General features: G+C 44.9%; 1 protein-coding gene across 2 annotated transcripts; it reads right to left on the bottom strand.

The window, feature by feature from the left end:
* Nucleotides 1-787: 787 nt before the first annotated feature.
* Nucleotides 788-17,429, bottom strand: PIGO (phosphatidylinositol glycan anchor biosynthesis class O). Of its 2 annotated transcripts, XM_073680374.1 has the most exons (11): nucleotides 17,313-17,429; nucleotides 14,845-15,335; nucleotides 12,774-12,917; nucleotides 11,670-11,793; nucleotides 10,168-10,327; nucleotides 9,894-10,055; nucleotides 7,758-9,321; nucleotides 6,736-6,939; nucleotides 6,391-6,596; nucleotides 4,163-4,233; nucleotides 788-3,431 (listed from the first exon to the last, which is right to left on the bottom strand). In XM_073680374.1, exons 2-11 carry the CDS (start codon nucleotides 15,323-15,325, stop codon nucleotides 3,302-3,304), a joined length of 3,246 nt encoding a protein of 1,081 aa, XP_073536475.1. In that variant the 5' UTR covers nucleotides 15,326-15,335; nucleotides 17,313-17,429; the 3' UTR covers nucleotides 788-3,301. The 2 variants fall into 2 exon arrangements, with proteins under 2 accessions (XP_073536475.1, XP_073536476.1); XM_073680375.1 differs by lacking the exons at nucleotides 788-3,431; nucleotides 4,163-4,233 and having other exon boundaries at nucleotides 6,416-6,600.
* Nucleotides 17,430-21,349: the final 3,920 nt, after the last annotated feature.

Below are 21,349 nucleotides of genomic sequence, written 5' to 3'. Positions count from 1 at the left end.
TTGCGCCGCTTTAGTTTCTTCCATTTCTCTTCTAGGAGTCATAACTTTTATCTATCTATATGACGTAGCCGTACAAGGACTTCTTGGTTTGCGAGATGAGTTGTAGCTTTGAGCCACACGACGGTATGTTCTGCATCCAAGAAAATCGGTGCGATTACGCTAATCAGACTCCGATTCAAGTTTGATCAGAGTGGGATCCATTTTCTCAGATATGGAGAATAATGAAAACAAAAATTCTCCACCTTCTCCATTCTGTCAGTCCGGACTGCACTAGGCTGCCATATGAGTGCGGTCCAATTTTTTCACGGATCTGTAGACTTGAATGGCCGAGTGAGATCCAATTTACAAAGGCAAATCTTCTGCAATTTTTTTTTTCGTTGAAACACCTGGACACATGCACGGCCTCACTGAATAACACTGAACTGAGTGTTTTGTTCGATCGCACACGGTCTTAAAATATGGTCGTCTGCACGAGCCCTTTGGGTGCGACACCATAGTTGTAAACATGGCTACCTGGTTAGGGGCCACTAAGAAGTTTGGCCGAACCCTTAGCTACGCCTCAGCTTGACCCAACTAGTATTTATGTCATAAATTAGGACATATACGGTACCTGCCGATGTACATTAAATATTTGATGATCAGATCAACCATGTGGTATAGCGCTAATATTGGGTGGTCCGCTATGTGGACATATAAAGGGATCTGGCTGGCACTAGCAAAGGAAAAAAAAAACAGAACAAATTGGCACATTGACGACAAAACACACACAGTTAAAAAGTATATGCTTTATTAAATTCTTTGACAAACAGGATTAAAATGGATTTCACAGTATGAGGCATTCGCAGCAAGAAAGGACCCACATCATACGACAAGGCGACCATGTCATAGTGCATCATCGGTGATTGCAGAGGTAACATTCACATTACCCACATCAGGATGGTGTATGACACCGCCCCACAGAGGCAAAATAAGGGTGAACGCGCGAAGCTAAATAAAGCAGACTGAAGGGAAATACAGATGTTCTCTGCGGCTGTGATGGCGGCTGCTCTTGTGCTTTTTGGCAGAAGTCACCTTGGGTGTCGCTATCCTGGCGGGAAGCAGCCGGTCTTATTCTCCCGTTGTCCCATCACATCCCAGTAGAGTTGCTATGCTATATATTGCCATATATATGCCCACTAACACGACCAGCACACCTCTGTGCCCGAGTGATGCCGCACCAGACGTCAATGCCGCCCTCAGGACCGCGGCACGTGTAACATGCCGAACAGACAGAGGGCAGTTTTGAAAGGATCCCATTCATTTCATTATATTCCACCACTTTCTTTTTGACCTGGTAACACGATTCTCCAGATCAGTACGATTGCAGAGATATGAAACCTATACAGTCTTTAACAATTTAAAAAAAAATAAAATAAAAAGGGGGAACTTTTTTAAAAAAATAGATTGTAGATTTGTATACCATGATGCTTTGATCGCTTTTTTTTTTGCATTTTTTTTGTAGGGGAAAAACTGCAATTCTGAAGTTTTAACTTTTTTTTTTGTCCTGACGTTCGCCTTATGGAATAAATAATTTTATATTAGTATGCGGGTTAATTCTCCATGTTTTGCTATTTAGGTCTATAAAAAAAATGAGGATTTAAACATATATAGGTTAAATATTTGCTTTAACGTTTTTGCCACTTTTCATTAGACTTGCCTATGTGGTCGTCGATGGGCTGCAGCGCTCACGTGACAATCACAGTGTCGATATCACTGGAACAACGCCTGTCTTTATTTTATGTGGGGCATTGCTCCATTTAAAGGGAACCTGACAGCTGATACTTGCTGCCCAAACCACTGAGCAGATGTATCAGACACTAGCTGTATGATTTCAGCTCTGTATGACTGTGAAACACATGCTGCCCAAGGATCGGGCACAGCATGTAGCAGCTGTTAGGTTCCCTTTAAGAAGGGGTTGTTCAATTGGTGAATAAATCCTTAAAAATGCAATGGTGGCCTTTACATGCATTTGTTTTTCAAGATCCCCAAAGAAACCTATATGAATAAAAAAAAAAAAACACACCAAAAAAGCAGTTTTATCGTATCTTTAAACGCACAGTGGACAGATTTTCCAAGAGTGTGGATTGACCTAAAAAAAAAGAAAAAGTTAAGATTACATGTTTGGGGTGTGTGGCGATGGTGGGTAAAATGTGAAATGGGATATAAGTCGGTGTCTGACGAGACCGCTGCTTTATATCAGTGTAAAGAGGATGCGGGAGCTAAAAATGCTGAATAAAAAGAAATCCGTCAACTTCTGATGTGAGCAAATAAAAATAGCGTGCTCCATTATAACAAAGCCTGTCAATAAAATTAATAAAGTGCATATTTTTTTTTTACTTCGTTTGGTAATTTGTGTTGTGTTCTTTTTTTGGTTTCGAGTCAGATGTCCTACTAAAGAGCTGCTGTGAAGGGAGGATGACTGGATTGTTCCCATCAGATTGTATGGAAGATAAGCGGCACCAGAAGTTTGTTTCACGCTGACCTTCCCAGCTTAACTAAATAACACAAGTGATCAGTGACACCAAGGAAACACAAATATTAGGGCTAAAAAGCCGACCCTAAGGGCGCAGTCAGACGGCCATATAAATCAGACCAAGATAGGACCACAATGCATGGACTGGCCGGCAGCTCTCCCGGACCAGAGCATGACAGCTGTATAGAAATATATGAAGCTGTCACGCTCAGGTGAGGAGAGCCACCGGCCAGTCCATGCATTGCGGTCTGATCTCAGACTGATTTATAAGCCCTTAGTTTGGCAAATGGCTGTTGAGATGTACTATATATACAAGGATATATGTGGACAAAGGGCCAATAACAAATTATCAAAAGACAAACATATTTTTTAATCCCCTAAATTTCTAAAATCCTTGGCAATATTCTTCCATCACTGAAGCGGCAGCATGAAGGTCCAAGATAAGCTTCCCCCCCTACCTGTACTGTTCAGCAAGTTCTTTATAGGGTCAGGTCACATTGGTTGTACCGTTACCCAGGATGCCGGGGCCATGGCGAGGTTCCCTGTAACCATTGTGCAAAATGCCCGGATGTTACTACAGCACCTCCATACTGATGTCTGGATATGATGGCCTTAGCTTCCAAAAGGATAAAAACAAAAGTAATTTAGTAGTGCAACTTCATCCGGACCCCCGTTGTCAAAGAAGTCGACATCCTGAGCTGTGCGAGTACAAACGTCCTTCGAGGCACTGAGTGAATTCTGGTCTCCGGCAGTCTGACGACACCTCGACCGTCTCCATCTTCTCCAGCGCTACCTGTTCTGCTGCACAATCAGGTTCTTGAACCAGTTACTGACCGCACAGTCAACCCTCAAGACCAGTGCAATTCCAAAGAGGAGGAAGAGGCTGCTGACTACAAAGCCCAAACTTTCAAACAGGAACCTGGGGGAGACAAAGAGACACGATGTGACGGTGGTGGCTGTCTGGCATCTACTGGTAACCTAAGCTCTGCCGCATCCTGCCCGCCTCCGATTGCCGGCTTTCTAAGATGTTGTCAGAACAGTGGGGTACTAATTCAAAACAGCAGCAGGCAGAATAGTGAATGCAGCTCTGGAGGACTAGATCCATGTACATGTACCGATACTGTATCCATATTTTCAGTGTATCAATGGTGCTAAAATAGACAAATACACTGCAGACTATTACTCAGCACCATCACACTGTGTAGTCTGCTGAAATCTTGGCAAAAATAAGATAAATCATAAGAATTCATTTTAATATATTTTTGTCCTTATAAAAAAAAAGAACAGTTATACGTAAAATCTTTAAAGGCAATCTATCATTTAATTTGAGAGGTTCATAATGTAAGGCTGGAAGCCAGGGATGTGCCACTTGCTCAGCAGTTTGCTGTAGTTTCAATACAATCAGTATTTTATCAGCAGGAGATTATCACTGCAGGACTAGGTGACTCATGCAGGCCAGTCCAGCTCATGCGTGTAACCCCGCCCCCACCACTGATTGGCAGTTTGGCAGCTTTCTGTGTACAATCAGTGGTGTGGGTGGGGTTATACACACCTCAGCAGTCATAGCACTACATCTGCTGCTTTCAATCTATAGCAAAATTCTCTTTAAATCATATTGGGGTTATATAACAGCAGATAATTTGCACTTACTTTGGTGCAAATACTTTCCAGACCATTAGATGGCGACGGAGTATCATGGCAGCACAAACGCAAGACAGCAGCTGGTAAATCACAGAAGACACATCGCATTAGAATTAAAGGCAATGTTATCAGAAAACGACCTTTTGATTAAAACATGTTTGTATGTTAAATGCATTTTTTTTTATTTTTACAGATTTTTGATGGTTCTTTTCAACTCTCCTATCACTAGCTACATTTAAAAATAAAAATCCAGAACGCTTGAAATTTTAACACTGGCCACTAGGTCTTATACTAGGCTCACATTTCCTGTTCTGTACAGAAGACTTTTCAGCAGTCTCGTTATCATCACAGGCAGTATCACAGGGACGGGTAAGGCTTCTTTATACAGTAGATAGCATGGGATCCACCATTCACAAGAGGCAATATCACAGCTCACCTCCTCCCCCTCCTTTCACAATGATCTTAGCTCTGATGAGAACCTGTTTGTTTTTTTTTACTTCCAATACAATTCAGTAGCGCTTGTGTCAGGCAATTGCAGCTAATGCCGTCCACAATTCATGTATTCAATGACTGCACACATCTTAGCTCTTACAGAGGCTGCTGAAGTCTTTTATTTTTTTATATAGTGATAGGAAAAAAAGATCAAGAATGTTTAAAAACAAACAATTAAACCCCCTTCCAAACATGGCCAATTCCCGTTTTTTGTTGTTGTTTTTTTCTGTCAACAGACATCTGAGAGCGTACATTGTGTGATAAAAATGACCTGACATCATGAGTCTCTACATCAGTACGGTTAGGGCAATATTAAAAAAAAGAATCGGAAAATTGTAAAAAGAAAAAAAAAAAATGTTTTTGATTGTGTCGTTGCCTTTTTTCGAGACCCATAACATTTTCATTCCTTGGCCGATGGAGAAGGCGAGGGCTTATTTTTGGCAAGGCAAAGCCAATGTTTTTATTGATGCCGTTTGAGGAGAGAAATAACATTTGATTGATTTTTACGGCGTTGCGGTCACACGCAATTTTGGAGTTTCAATTTTTCTTCTTTATGGCTATGTTCACACTCTGTATTTTTCCTGCAGCAAAACCTGATCTTTGGCAGGAAAGAAGCGGCATCAAAACCGCAGATTTTGGTTCGTTTTTTGGGATCCCAAAGTTCAGCTTTGCTTCCACCACAGAAGCATGAACACAGGTCACCAATGCAAGACATATGAAAACCATATTAATGAGAATTACAAATGTAACAGTGTGGGGAGGTGAATTATTCAGGAATAGTTTACCTAAGACACTGGCAGTGCATTGAGTTTGTAAGACAATATTTATTTTCACACTATGGTCTGCCATTCAGTTGCTCTGGGATTGTTCCATCTCACACCTCCCTGGGCCACAGGTATTGTTCAATCTCACACCTAGTTCAGCCAATGTTTCCATTGTACACATCACTAATTTAATAAAACTGTTCTAATCCAAACACTGCCATCTCAGGTGACCAAAACAAAACGGTAAAATAACAAAAAATAAATGAGTTTCACATACTGCGGTACTTTTTTCACTAAAAACGCAGCAAAACCTGATAGCTATGTTCACACTAGGCATTGTTTTCACCACCCATTACTTTCAATGGGTGAAAAATGCAGAAAAATCGCTGAAAGAAGTGACATGCTCTATTGTGCAAAAACCATGCAAAGCACAAAATACTGATGACACAAAAAACAATGTGCGTGCATGACATTTCTGAAATCTCAGACTTTGCTGGTACTGTTAAATGCACCGGAAAATTTGCATAAAAAAGCTGAAAAAACGCCTAGTGTGAACATAGCCTTATGGTGTTTAACAATCGGTATAATTCATTTTATATTTGGATAGATCAGACTTTTTTGGATGTGGAAATATTTTTTAATATCATGAATCAGGGCGATTCGATTTTTTTATGTTTTTTTTTTTACCGTATTTATTAGTCCCCTTAGGGAACTTGAACCTGCGATGGTCTGATCGCTTCTACTACATACAGCAGTAGTGCAGTATATAATAAAAATCACAGTCTCCTTTGAAGCCCGGCCGCATGCAGGGTTTCAACAGAGCTCCATGACAGCAGGTATGGGGGTCATCAACAGAAAACCTGGCTGTCATAGTGGCCCATCAGCTCCCCGCAATCACGTCACGGGCGCATGGGATTAAGTCAGTGGACTGAAGGTTTTCTTTATTATGTGCAGATAAATGTAGCCTCATGAATCAGGTACCTGCACTCCTTGAATAAAGAGATACTTGGTCCCAAGCTGCAGCAGAGCTACAGAGAACCTGTCTGGATCCTCCCGAAGCCTCATCTCCATCATGGGCATTTCATCGTCTTCAGTCTCCCCCTCTCGGCTCTCCTTTTTACCTTTCTTTCTTCGGGCAGCGGGGGCTTCACACAGAAATGGCCAAAGTAGTAACAGACATGATCCGGCTTCCTCAGGAGAGAGAAATAGAGTTTAATTAAAACCATTAAACAAACATTTACCCCGTGTGATCCTTATAATCTGCATCCTCTATGAGGCGCCAGGAACCCAATGTCTGCTGGTGTATAATGCAGAATAGATGGTTACCTGAGAACAGGATGTTGGCGGAGAAGGTGTTCGCTACTACCATCAGGGCCGGGATGATATTATTCGTGTGTCCGTCCTGAATTCCTACGAAAGCAGAGTTCCAGTGGATGGCAGGGAACACTGGTTGGTGACCAGTGGAGTAGAAGTTCTGGCAGGCGGCCAAGGACCACGCCAGGACCGCATACCATGGGACACTAAATAATTCTGCAGAAAGAAAACAGCATAAAAAGTCCAATCATTGATATATTCCATAAACTATGATACCGGGCAATCAGCAAGAAGGAACTGGCAGCTACGGATAGGAATGAAGTAGACCCCTGCATCCCACCTCAGACCCCAACTAGTTCTTAGGTCACAGTGGGGATCTACAAAGAGCATTAATGAGCGGGGACACTATATTGAATACATTTAGGGTGCCAACCTCCAAGGGTAGGCAAGTTCAAATTAGGGAATAATAGGGACAATTAGTTATTTTGGTATCTTACCTCTTGGAGTTTATGGGGGCCTGATAATTCCATGTATAGGCACATCTCTATTTTCATTTATTTTGAGAGTGTTTTTTGCAACTGTGTGTTTTAAGTGGCAATTTAATAAAAGTTATATTTTAGGGGTTCATTTCTATGCTGGTTTGATAGCTAATTGGGCCCCGCTTGATATATTTTCTTTCTGGTAGTGTTTTCTTTATTTATCAGATGCTACAGAGAAGTGAGCTGGCTAAGCTATTGAAATGAGTGCTCAAGAGTGTGAAAGACAAGTGGAAGGTTTAATACAGGAGATAGGAAACTATGTCAGCACCTAAGAAGACTGTCTGCTCACTTCAAGAGCTACGACACCCCCTTCTCTGGTTATCCATGGGACGTAAGAGAAGTCTCAGCTACTGAAATGAGCCAGTCGGCCATGCCCGTTACTTGCGGATGCTGGGAGCGCTCGATTGTGTTAATAATCATATATAAAAAGAGAATTGTTTTCAGCTGGACAATCCCTATTCAGCAGCCACAATTCTGAAACATATGTCTACTTACCAACACCTTCACTGTAAAGATTGGCGACATGTCCATGGATGTGCAAGATAACGAAGGCTTCTAATAAGAGCAGCAGGAAGGCTGGGGTCAGCATCTCGCTATGCAGCAATATCAGGACCAGAGTCAGGATAGAGATGGTGATCACCATGCTGGCGGAGTACACGCTGCCCAGACCGTAGGCCTCGACCGCCGTTCTACTCTTCCTATCCTCTCCCTCGCCGCCGTGCTGGAGGCGGCTCTTCAGAGTGCGCTGCATTTTCCTGTAGATCTGAGGGATTACGTGCTGCAGTTCGGCTGCAGAGCCGGGGGCTCCACGGTAAGTAGTTACTGTGCTGTCGTCATCAGAGGCCCGGCTTTTCATATAGACAGTCATAGGGCTCCAGAAAACCAGGAGGAAGCCCAGCCCGGCCATGGCATAGATAGCTCTGGGACAGGCCACAAGAGCGAGCTGTGTGAGCTCCCGCAGCTTTGCCAGGCTATCTTCTGTCCCTGCGCTCAGGGCCCAGTAGCAAACGATTCCTAAAACGATAAGAGAAAGGCCCAAGCGGACAAACAGCACCAGAGGAGAGGAGCTGTTCAGGTTCCCATAATGTTGCAGCCACTTTCTGATAAGGAAGACCATGAAGCCAAGACACAAGACGCAGCAAACATAGCAGAAGTTCTTCATCTGAGGGTCCTGAACGCTAGAGAGAGGGGACAGGAAGGAGGAAGGCTGGCAATCTGGAGTCTCCTCCCGGCAATTATGGAAGAGTCCAGACAGACGGACACAAATCCCCAGTGCTGCCAGTAGCCACATAAGTCTGGTGCCGTCCTTCCTGTAAGCAGGGGTCAGAGAAGCTTTCAAAGACTCGCTTCCGAGGGGGGTAAATGTAGGCAGCATTAGTTTGCCATCCCAATGTAGCTTCACCACTGTCACCGAGAGCAAAGACGTGAGAAGGAAAGGGGCCACGTTACCTTCCGCCACCACGTAACTGTCCGAAAACAAGGAACAGCAGCGGAAAAAAAGCACAACGCAGGGGCCGGACATTAAGAGGTAAAACGGACGAGTCCTCCATCTTATCTGTGAACACTTCTTTCTCTGAAAGATGAAGTAAAAAGTGATCTGGGAGACCAGGGTGGCTGCAGCACAAAGAGTTACTAGATCCAGTGCCACCACGGACATCCATGCTGCCAGGCCCAGTACGGCAGTAACCACTAAAGAAAAGAGAAGAGGATATCCTAGTAAATACTTGCAAGGCAAAGTCATGGCTGCCCCGGCCTCAGCGATAATGTAACAGAGGAAGCAGGAGACGAGCAGGATGACGCAGCCCGCGAGCATATGCAGAGGGTGGAAGCGAGCCCACGACTCCATGCAGACACTCCTGGCTTGGGTCAGGTAGTCGTGGAGCCCGAGCATAGTCTTCTGCAGATGAGCGTCCAGCTCTTCCTCAGGCAGCTGATCCCGCCGTGACAGAAGCTGCTCATACTCTGCCGTCAACGAGGAAAACAGATTGACCAAAGCTCGCAGCTTCTCAGCGGGCAGGTCCCCCGCAGCTCGAGAATAGGAGTCCAAGTAGCGAGCCACCTATAAGAGAAAGAAAACCAAGGATACTTAACACAACAAGTAGCCATCAGAAGGAAAGTACAAGCCATCAGGGACTAGCCAGCATGCGGGTTTTCTGCCATAAATGGATTTGTGATGAGTAAAGCCACTTGTTAGCAGATGCATTAATGCAGGGTGCAACAGAGCAAAACTCAGAGACTGTAACTTGCCCGGGCTTAAAATGAAGATGTAGCCAGCCTGAACACTTTCTATATCTGCCGGGCCCATAAGGGTCTACAGATTCATGTAGCAAATGCAACGGAAGCGCTCATTGAATGGTGTGATAAAAGCTCAAGCTGAGCACAGTGTGACTGTGGTTTAAGGGAGTCAGGACATCCTATGGCAGCTGAAGAGCCGCAACCACATGCTTCAGACAACTGCTCTAAGGCTATACGATTCTGCTGCAGTCTTGAATGCTTTTTGGTTTTCCATAATATTTTTTTCAGGATTTAGTCTTAGTTACGGCATTTAAGTGCTACTATTGTATAAAAAAAAAAAAAAAAAGGGTAGAGAAACATACACACTATAGGAATATACTCATAGAATAAACGTACCTGCTGGGCATTGAGGTGGTAAGCGCTGGTCTTTGATAACTTATCTTCAGGGAACCCAAAGAGGTCGTCAATAACAGCTCCCAGGTTACTATATGGGATGGCAAGACCGAGGAGCAGAGACAGGCTCGGCACCAGGTTCACCTGAGGAACTGCTGCAGGGTCCTTAAAAAAGAAAAATACTCTTAGCACGTTGTCTCCCGATGGGGAGTGATTACTCATTATCAGTCACAGGTAGTGTTAACCCTCTCCTGGCCAGCAGCCCCTAAAGTAATACCGTGTGTAGCTGGTCACCAAACAGAGGGGCCTTGCTGTATAAGAAGAGAGCTGCTGTCACTTCCTTCTCACTGTCTCCTCCATGGTCTCCGGTGTCCGTCATCCCATGGTCTCCGGCCACCACCAGCAGCGTCTTGTCATCCAGATGGTCTATGAGTGACCTGTGCAACAAGACAACTTCTTTTACTTGATACTTAGAACATCTGCAACCTTTATTGTTGGTGACAGAACCAAACATTGGATCCGGTGCCGGTGAAGGTCCTAAGATATCAATGTCAATGACAGAACCAAAACATTGGATCTGGTGCTGGTGAAGGTCTTAGGATATCAATGTTAATGACAGAACCAAACAATGGATCCGGTGCCGGTCTTAGGATATCAATGTCAATGACAAAACCAAGCATTGGATCCGAGGAAGGTCTTAGGATATCAATGATGGTGACAGAACCAAACATTGGATCCGGTGCCGGTGAAGGTCTTAGGATATCAATGTTAATGACAGAACCAAACAATGGATCCGGTGCCGGTCTTAGGATATCAATGTCAATGACAAAACCAAGCATTGGATCCGAGGAAGGTCTTAGGATATCAATGATGGTGACAGAACCAAACATTGGATCCGGTGCCGGTGAAGGTCTTAGGATATCAATGTTAATGACAGAACCAAACATTGGATCCGGTGCCGGTGAAGGTCTTAGGATATCAATGATGGTGACAAAACCAAACATTGGATCCGGTGCCGGTGAAGGTCTTAGGATATCAATGTTAATGACAGAACCAAACATTGGATCCGGTGCCGGTGAAGGTCTTAGGATATCAATGTTAATGACAGAACCAATCATTGGATCCGGTGCCGGTGAAGGTCTTAGGATATCAATGTTAATGACAGAACCAAACATTGGATCCGGTGCCGGTGAAGGTCTTAGGATATCAATGTTAATGACAGAACCAAACATTGGATCCGGGGCAGGTGAAGGTCTTAGGATATCAATGATGGTGACAAAACCAAACATTGGATCCGGTGCCGGTGAAGGTCTTAGGATATCAATGTTAATGACAGAACCAAACATTGGATCCGGGGCCGGTGAAGGTCTTAGGATATCAATGATGGTGACAGAACCAAACATTGGATCCGGTGCCGGTGAAGGTCTTAGGATATCAATGTTAATGACAGAACCAAACATTGGATCCGGGGCCGGTGAAGGTCTTAGGATATCAATGATGGTGACAGAACCAAACATTGGATCCGGGGTCGGGGAAGGTCTTAGGATATCAATGATGGTGACAGAACCAAACATTGGATCCGGGGCCGGGGAAGGTCTTAGGATATCAATGTCGGTGACAGAACCAAACATTGGATCCGGGGCTGGGAAAGGTCTTAGGATATCAATGATGGTGACAGAACCAAACACTGGATCCGGGGTCGGTGACGGTCTTAGAATATCAACAACAACAGTTTAACTGAAATGTAACACAAGTAGTAAAACAAATAGTTGCTCTCACGTGATGACTTGATTCATCTGCATCAGTTTTTTGGCAGTCTCTGGATGGTCCGGACCATGCTTGTGCCCGCAATGATCAACGCCAAGAAAATGGGCAATGATTACATCCCAGTCTCCTCCATCCACTGTTCAGACAAATCACAAGGTATCTTGTTTAAAGAATACGTCCTCCATTATAGGGGTGTTCAACAATTTACTGCGAAGAACCGCTTCACACACGGGTTATTGTTGTGGAGGACACAGGGGGTCCGTGCGTTACATGGACCATCAAATTATTTCTCAGGTGCTCTGTAATGCTGATTTTTCCTAAGGGGGCGCTGCATAGGACCAGCCTGTCTGACTAGTGTCCTAAGCGGCTCGGTCCCCTGCGGCCCACAGCTACTAACTGAAGCGAGCGGGAGCTGCTGCAGAGGACCAGCCTGTCTGACTAGTCTTCTGTGTGCCTCGGTCCCCTGCGGCTTTTAAACTATATTTTTTTATGAAACACAGCAGTGTTTCGGAGTTAAACACATATGTCTGGTATCGGCAGCCGCTGTCACCTGCGGCCCATGGATCGGACATTATGTATCAGCTGTCAGGTGCTATAATTTAGGTCTGAAAATCACAAAATGATTACAGATGGCTCCTAAAATCTGAAGAATAATGGTGACTATACATTCCTCACAGCTCCTAGGGGTTTTGAAATGTAAAATGTGATTTTAATTCACATTCGGGAAGAACCAAAGGACTTACTTCTCTGCTCCGACGATCGGTGGGACTCATCCTGTAGACAGGTGATACATTTTTGTAAGTTCTTACATGCTTAAACATTGTCAATCCCAAACTCATGGGATCCGATGATGAGCTCATCTAACATACCTCAATCATATATCACAAGATCATTTTTGGTGCATTTCCCCTTGAAATATTTTCTTCTGATCAGATCTAGTGACTACAATACGAACATGGCAAAAGAAAAACAGACTATAGAAGAAGGCAAGATGGAAAACACATTTTTTTTACCCTATCTACAGGAGAGCAGCTGACCTCCACCTTCCATGATCTGATCACAAAACATGACAATGCCCATCTCTCCGAGAGCTAAATGTCAGGAAAAGTCACTTACCGGTTGGGTACAGATGCTGTAAGATCCCGTCGTCCACGGTATGGAGGTCCTTTACATTGAAGGATGGGAAAAAATAAGACTTGTAGAACCTTCTGGGGAACAGCCCGTCCCAGGTGTCGTCTCCCATGAACACCACTCTCTTTCCTGTAAGTCATTGGCAGTATCTCAGTGACGGCATAGTCATACCTTACAGAATATACACTGCTCAAAAAAATAAAGGTAACACTTAAACAGAATATAACTCCAAGTAAATCAAACTTCTGTGAAATCAAACTGTCCACTTAGGAAACAACACTGATTGACAATCAATTTCGCATGCTGTTGTGCAAATGGATTAGACAATAGATGGAAATTATTGGCAATTATCCAGACACCCTCAATAAAGGAGTGGTTCTGCAGGTGGGGACCACAGACCTTTCACACTCGTGGTAGCATGAGACGGACTCTACAACCCACAGAAGTTGCTCAGGTAGTGCAGCTCATCCAGGATGGCACATCAATGCGAGCTGTGGCAAGAAGGTTTGAGGTGTCTGTCAGCGTAGTGTCCAGAGGCTGGAGGCGCTACCAGGAGACAGGCCAGTACACCAGGAGACGTGGAGGGGGCCGTAGGAGGGCAACAAGCCAGCAGCGGGACAGCTACCTCCGCCTTTGTGCAAGGAGGAACAGGAGGAGCACTGCCAGAGCCCTGCAAAATGACCTCCAGCAGGCCACAAATGTGCATGTGTCTGCACAAACAGTTAGAAACCGACTCCATGAGGGTGGTATGAGGGCCCGACGTCCACAGATGGGGGTTGTGCTCACAGCCGAACACCGTGCAGGACGCTTGGCATTTGCCACAGAACACCGGGATTGGCAAAGTCGCCGCTGGCGCCCTGTGCTCTTCACAGATGAAAGCAGGTTCACACTGAGCACATGTGACAGACGTGACAGAGTCTGTGGAGACGCCGTGGAGAGCGATCTGCTGCCTGCAATATCCTTCAGCATGACCGGTTTGGCAGTAGGTCAGTAATGGTGTGGGGTGGCATTTCTTTGGAGGGCCGCACAGCCCTCCATGTGCTCACCAGAGGTAGCCTGACTGCCATTAGGTACCGAGATGAGATCCTCAGACCCCTTGTGAGACCATATGCTGGTGCGGTTGGCCCTGGGTTCCTCCTAATGCAGGACAATGCCAGACCTCATGTGGCTGGAGTGTGTCAGCAGTTCCTGCAAGATGAAGGCATTGAAGCTATGGACTGGCCCGCCCGTTCCCCAGACCTGAATCCGATTGAGCACATCTAGGACATCATGTCTCACTCCATCCACCAACGTCACGTTGCACCACAGACTGTCCAGGAGTTGGCGGATGCTTTAGTCCAGGTCTGGGAGGAGATCCCACAGGAGACCGTCCGCAAACTCATCAGGGGCATGCCCAGGCGTTGTAGGGAGGTCATACAGGCACGTGGAGGCCACACACAATACTGAGCCTCATTTTGACTTGTTTTAAGGACATTACATCAAAGTTGGATCAGCCTGTAGTGTGTTTTTCCACTTTAATTTTGGGGGTGACTTCAAATCCAGGCCTCCATTGGTTAATAAATTTGATTTCCATTGATGATTTTTGTGTGATTTTGCTGTCAGCACATTCAACTTTGTACAGAACAAAGTATTCAATTCATTCAGATCTAGGATGTGTTATTTGAGTGTTCCCTTTATTTTTTTGAGCAGTGTATTACATCTTAGAATAGTAATTAGAGGGTCTATGAAAAGACCAGAAAGACATGTCAGAGGATAAAAGCACAGGGATCAGAGAGTAACAACCCTCCACCAACCTCCAGAACAAAAAAGATATAACTCTAAAGAGTGTGCAGAGCTGATCACCGCTGATCGGTGGGGGTCACAGACTGCGGACCACCACAAATCTGGTTTTGCCGACCTATTTTAAAGGTGCCATCATTTATATCAAAGTAGTGGACAACCCATGTAAGTGCTATGCAACTTTGAATATGGGTAATACACTGTCTATGGCCCATATTCAGCTCTGAGGACCAGCGCAGAATTCTGAATGAAAATATCCCACAGTGACAACACGTACCATTCTGCACCATCTGATGGATCAAGTTGTCCTCCTGAATGGCATAACTGGCAAAGTTGCTGCCCACATCCACAAACGTAGGCAGTGAACCTGTGGTGAATCCCTTAATCCTCTGCATGGTGGTTGTCGGAGGGTCGGCCCGAAAAGGGTAAAGCCTGGCATGTTGTGGTTGTGAAGTGGTGAGCTGGTGGATCACAACCAGCTTGTTCTCATATGGCTTCGGGTTGACGTTTGCTGGGTTGTATTGGGCAAAGTCGTATTTGAGAGCATCGATGACGACTATAATGGCCTTATCAAATCTCTGCGGGAACCAACAGGGGGCAGCGTGGAGGTGGAGAGCAGGAGATGGTGGCGAGGAGCAGTGACTCTGGTTATTAAGCTCAATTCTCATCAGAAGGAATCCGCTCATGAAAAGCCAAATCCCGGAGTAGAAGGAGATTGAGAGCCAGGCCAGGAGGAGAAGCAGCGGCGCCCTCTTCATCCTGCAAGATCTGAACAAGAGACGTATAACAATCAGTGACCACATCAACGCAGCGTTCTTAGTCATATAGTATATGGGCATGTATAGGGCTGCCATAGTGTACAGGATGTTCAGAAATTGCATACATAGAAATTCCTTAAAGGGGCTCTCCAGGGGCTAATGATACTGATAAATATGTCAGACACACAGCACCCTCACTGATCAGCTGCAATTAGATCTGGTAGCCTGCTGCTGATACCTGTAGTACACAGATCTGTGCTCCGGCCTGTGTGATGATTATACAGCAACCTCTCCTACGTGGCGCGCACAGGGCAGCGCCTCACCGGCTCCTACGTGGCGCGCACAGGGCAGCGCCTCACCGTCTCCTACGTGGCGCGCACAGGGCAGAGCCTCACCGTCTCCTACGTGGCGCGCACAGGGCAGAGCCTCACCGTCTCCTACGTGGCGAGCACAGGGCAGAGCCTCACCGTCTCCTACGTGGCGAGCACAGGGCAGAGCCTCACCGTCTCCTACGTGGCGAGCACAGGGCAGAGCCTCACCGTCTCCTACGTGGCGCACATGGCAGAGACTCGGTGCATCTTATGTGATGTAAGTGTAAGAGTCTCAGTGTCTCCTAAATGCATATTGTCTCTTCAGAGAGGAAGAGGACTAGAACTCTAGTGTCACCTATTGGAAATAGCAATCTCAAAAGTCAATAACCATTTAATGAGTTGGCATGTCACGTTACCCCTTGGACCCCGGTCAGACGCCTCTTACCCAGCCAAACCAGAGCTCAAACTTTGCACTGATGAGTGGCAGCAGCCCCGAGACAGCTCACTGCCTTGGAGACCGACCACCACTGCTAGACAGCAGAACAGGCAGCGCTTACATGCTCTTTTCTATTTGGCTTATAACCACTTGTTTTGAAGCTGGACAGCATTACTGCAGCACACTGCAACCTCCACATCTGGCCGACCTCAAGCGGTGCTAACAAGCTAGAAAGCAGTGGTCGGTGTCCTAGACAACTAGGTGTAAACAAAAGAAAATTGTTAATATCTCAAGAACTGCTGCACATTTTAATAAGCAGTAAATTGTAAAACTGCTTGCTTTTTCAAGTGCGTTCAGAAAATATCCATCTATGAAGATATGAGAAAACCCTTTAAGCATTTTTTTAGTCATACTTGGCAATGTATCTCCTAGTTTAGGTACAGCGGCTGCTTTTACGATAAGGCCCTGATGCAGTAGAAGGTCACACCTTGTCCTTCTCCAGTCACTTTCCTAAGACCTAGTTCATACTGAACAATAAAAGAAAAATTGCCAAAGCCTGGACACGAGCTAATCGATTCGAAACAAATTAAATTCATTACAAATTTCCTAAAAAATTCAGAATCACCCGAACTTGAATATTTCAGGTTTCTATTCGCACAAATCTAAAAAAAAAATGGCGGCCACATGAGCTTTTTTTTTTTTTTTTTTTTTTAGGGCCGGAAAAAGGTTAAATAAAAAAAAAAAAAAAAGAAACCTTTACGTTCCTCATCCGTTTTTACGCCGCCTCCACCACAGCTGTCCGGTCGTCCTTTCTTCCGGCTCTGAAGCCTGTGATTGGTCTCACGCAGTTACATGGGGAGTCACATATTTTTTAACCCCTTCCCAGCCCCAAAGATGAAAGCAATATCGTCCATTCATTACGAATTTGGGGTCGGGGAGGGAGGGGGGTGTCCCCTTCCCATGTGACCGCGTCAGGGCAAATCTTACCAAAATCGGATTTCGAGGGAATTCGCTCATATTCACAAAAGACCCCAAAAATGCATCAAAGTGGATAAAACAATAAAGAAAAATCACAACATGTGAATCCTCCCTGTCCACACAGACGCTGGGTACAGCATAGGCCTGTAATAACCCTCCAGCAACCAGTCTGTGCCCAGAGCTGCAGGGGTTAACAGCAGAATACTGTGAGTAATAACGACCATTAGTAATAATGGTGGACGGTAGTCACTCTCCGCTGTACCTGACACCTGCACCTGCTGCGCTCCGTCCTCACATTGATTCTGAGGTCAGGAGGACCCGGAAGAGCAGAGCAGCGTCACCACAGCAACGCTACCACAGAGAGAACACAACCCCAGATAGAAGTGCTAACCGAAGCGCCGCCTAACGACATCTACTGGCCGGAGATAGAATTGCAGTCTTATGGCGCATGCTCAGTAGCATTTAGTTTTCACTTGTGCCAAGTGAGAGCTAACCGAAGCGCCGCCTAACGACATCTACTGGCAGGAGGTAGTGTTGCAGCCTCGTTCGAATGCCAGGCTGTAGTCTTCACAGGTAACAGCAAAGAAAATATGCTGAGACTTGTAGTACAGGGGTTGACAATTTTTTTTAATTTTACTTGAATGTATGTATTTCGGTCTCAAAATTTTTTGGAATCAGTTTTGGCTTTTACAGGCCCCGATTAATTTTTGCCTTTGCTCCTTTTTTGTGTATTTTGCGCCATCTCCATTATTCTATTTGAAGTGCATTTCATAGGCGTTCGCCTCTTTTTTCTTCTCCTTCGCTTTGTTGGAGGAGTTTAGCGATTCCAGGCGTTTTGCGCCTGATTCATCAATTGCAACTTCTTAAAAAGTTGCAAAATTTGGCGCAACTCCTCCCCAGTCACCCCCACCTCCCCACCACAACACCTTAAGACAAGAAAAATGACCATTTTTGACTTTGCGCCAAATCCATGAGTCACGTGTACTACTTTGATTCATTTGGAGCAAAAAAACAACAAATAATGAAAAAAAGGAAAAAGAAAGTAACTTAAAAAAAAAAACAACTCACACAAATGATGAATTGGGGTCTTTATTTCCCTGCATATTCAACTTTGATGGAAAAATAAAACAGATAAAAGAGTTCTCTCTCCTGTCAGATGTCGGAATGAGCTCACAGGCTGACTCTCAGTTTACTCATTCTGCAGCACAGTTCAACACATAGGTTATAGCAAGCAATACAACATTTGCTATGATATCCATTTGTAAAGATTAATTTTAGCCCTAAATACAGGCATTCAAGTTAAAAAAAAAAAAGTTTCCAAGGTGGACAACCCCTTTAGGGAGGATATTACCTGATAATTCCTATGGGCTGTGAGTCTCCTGTCTTGAGTAAAGTGAAGGCAGAGACTTTGTATTGTGAAGATCTTGTGAGTCGCAGCGTTATCTCACCGATAGCACTACACAGAGGAGCGGATGGGGGAAGGTCGACGATCCGTGTTGATGTCGATTCATCCAGACTTTTTTGTTTCTTTTACACCAGTCTTGACCCTGGTTACATTGGACTAAGACGCAATAGGTTAATTAAAAGGTGTGCGCCGACGTAAGACATAAACTGCAGCTTTTTTGCATAGTTGCTGAGTGAAAAGCTGAAGCAGGGGAGATCTCCTCCCAGGTAATGGATGGAGGGAAATGTGGTTTCGTCTTGGCAGCCACTTTTTTTAAAGATACAAACACTCATCTAATGCAGTTTGCTGTTCACAGGAAATGTAAGAGTTAATTATTATTAACAATATTAAGATCAAATCGTGAAATTACTGAACCATAACAATATCTTCAAGTGGGGAAGAAAGCGCACAAGCAAAAGTGTATGAAATAAGTTGTAAAATCGATAAATTATGAATTCACAATAAGAAAATGATTGCAATGTTTCATACAAACAACAAAGACATTCAAGGCTTCTTTCTCCACCCAAAAAAAAAATCATGTCTCCATTTCCATAGAATAGGGAACAACTCGCTGATCAGATCACTGGGGGTCTCAGCAATCCTAGGATCGGGGCTCATCCTGACAGGAGTGGAAGTCTGCCTGCGCGGCGCCCCTTTGGTGTTGCCCTCGTCTCTCCTTGGATTCTCCCCTTCTTTCTTCAGGAATGTCTCTCCAGGGGTTCCTTCCCTGTTCAGTTCTTCCTGAACTTTTTGGGACTCCAGCTGTGCGCTCACCCCCAACCTGGAGATACAAGTGTCACCCTATGATCAGAGATCTCTGCTCCTTCCCTCCAATTTGCACACAATGAACCAGTGTGCTGTCTTCCCATAGTTCTCGTTATACAACCTCCTGATTATCCTTTGTTACCACATTGTATTCAGATCACACAGAGACCTGATGGCCGGGTGATCTCACCCCAAATATATGCATGGAATGGATAATGTGCATCCTGATTGTAAGAAGTTGTCTCAGCTTCAAAAAGGAATACAATCGCACAGTGTTTGTAACAATGAGCAACTTTGCAATTTATTTTTTATTAAAAATCCTGAAGAACAAGGGTATTTTTAATTCTATAGTGTACCGGCCACCTCTGCAATCTATCAGAGGTGGCCGGTTTCTAAGGCGAGTAGCATGTGCTCATAAGCTCTCTTAAAAGTTCTTCTCCATAGCTACCTAGATCCGGCCAGATCATTGTCACAGCACTATCCCATGCTACAGAAGCAAAGCTGCAGCACTGGAAAGTGACCAGTGACCATGCCGCTAGTCCGAACTGTCAATCATGAAGAGCGCACCGCTCCCCGGTAGTGAGGAAGCAGAGTAGCGGTGCACTCCTGAAGATGGAAGAAGAGGAAACGCTTTAAGGCTCCAATAATCGTTAGACTATATTCAGCTGATTATGGGTATTGGGACTTCCAACCACAGATCCTTTTGTTCTCCCCCGATATAAGCCGCCAGGGGGGGTCTGGGAACGCTTCTCTCAGAGGACAGAGGAGCATTCATCCGATATATGGGGGAGTCACAACAGATAGTCTTAGATAAATGTTCGGCGGCAGCTATGTTCACACGTCCAGTAGTGATCCGTTAGAACGGATCTCGCTGCAATCAGTTGTAAAAAAAAAAAAAAAAGTTTTGCAGAGACAACTTTTGAGTCCATTTTTAAATAACTGATTTCTACTGGACCCGTTTTTTTTTTTTTTTAACATTGAAGTCTAGCGGAAAGCAGATCTGTTAATCATCCATTTTTCTTTCATTTATAACGGATCCGTTCTTTGCTTACCGGATCCATGTTGCGATCACTAGCAGTCCGGTGGAGGCGATCAGAGCGCAGCGCTGGATCCCAGGGGAGATTATAACTTATTTCATACTGATGACTATCATTTTTTTTTTTAAAGCCAGAAAACCACATTAAGGCCATGGCCCCACTATCAGTATTTGGTCAGTATTTTCTCTCAGGAGTGGGAGCCAAAACCAAGTGAGGAACAATCAGAGAAAAGGTATAATAGAAACAAGTCACCAATTCTACATTCATCACCCACTCCTGGTTTTTGCTCCCACTCCTGAGAAAAAATACTGACCAGCTACTGACTAAACACCGATAGTGGGGCCGTGGCCTTAGTGGACAAATACAGGACATTCTAGTTGCCTCTGATCCAGCATTTCCAGGTGCAAGACATGATATAGGGATCCAAAGAAAGGGTTTCCAACTCTGGCTACATCAGTAATCAGATTTACTCAGCTTCATCTGCATCAAGAATTTACTTTCTGTATATATTTTTCCAATAAGTCATCAGACAGGTAGTTTTATGGTTAAAAACAATCTTTTCAATCATATTTGCTTTTTTAACCAGAAGGGTTGGGACAAATGGTGCAGCAGGCCACATACAGAAAAACCTCGTACCACCATGCTGGCCAAAGTAGAAGGTCGTGCGGCCATCGGCCTGTCGGGGGTGGGTAGAGCTTTTGGCCACGCTCCCTCCGTTCATACCCTTATTTTTGGATCAGCCACCAGTGTCAAACTCAGTCTGGATGCAGAACCAGGCGACTGCTGTATTTGGAGACCGTCATGTGTCCGCACATTCACCCTCAGCATTTTATAGCCTCTGATGAGTCCTCTGGCTGCTGTATACAGTCCCAAACACTGAGCTCCCCCTAGTGGTGGCTTCTGGTAGCCAGTTTTCTCAGCTGTACAGGGAGATAGAACGCTAAGTTCTGGGGTCCTTATGACTTCAGTGTACAGCCCTGTGACAGTCTTCTTTCTCTCCTAGCACTAAGGGAAGAGAGTCTGCTGGATAAATGCCACTGGCTTCTCCCCACG

The sequence above is a fragment of the Phyllobates terribilis genome, unplaced genomic scaffold (genome assembly GCF_046119375.1).
Source record: "Phyllobates terribilis strain yellow unplaced genomic scaffold, ASM4611937v1 Scaffold_1__5_contigs__length_1240528914, whole genome shotgun sequence".
In the NCBI taxonomy this organism is placed as follows: Eukaryota; Metazoa; Chordata; class Amphibia; order Anura; family Dendrobatidae; genus Phyllobates; species Phyllobates terribilis.
Note: the sequence above shows the minus strand (reverse complement) of the source record. Positions and strands in the feature narration are given on the sequence as shown.

Bases quoted from the DNA above. Each gene is read 5' to 3' on its own strand.
- PIGO (XM_073680374.1), bottom strand. From the start codon at position 15,325: ATGAAGAGGGCGCCGCTGCTTCTCCTCCTGGCCTGGCTCTCAATCTCC. The intron at 10,328-11,669 runs GTGAGAGCAACT...CTTGTTGCACAG, and splicing joins CAGATGAATCAAGTCATCAC to GTCACTCATAGACCATCTGG. The intron at 9,322-9,893 runs GTACGTTTATTC...TTTCTCTTATAG, and splicing joins ACCACCTCAATGCCCAGCAG to GTGGCTCGCTACTTGGACTC.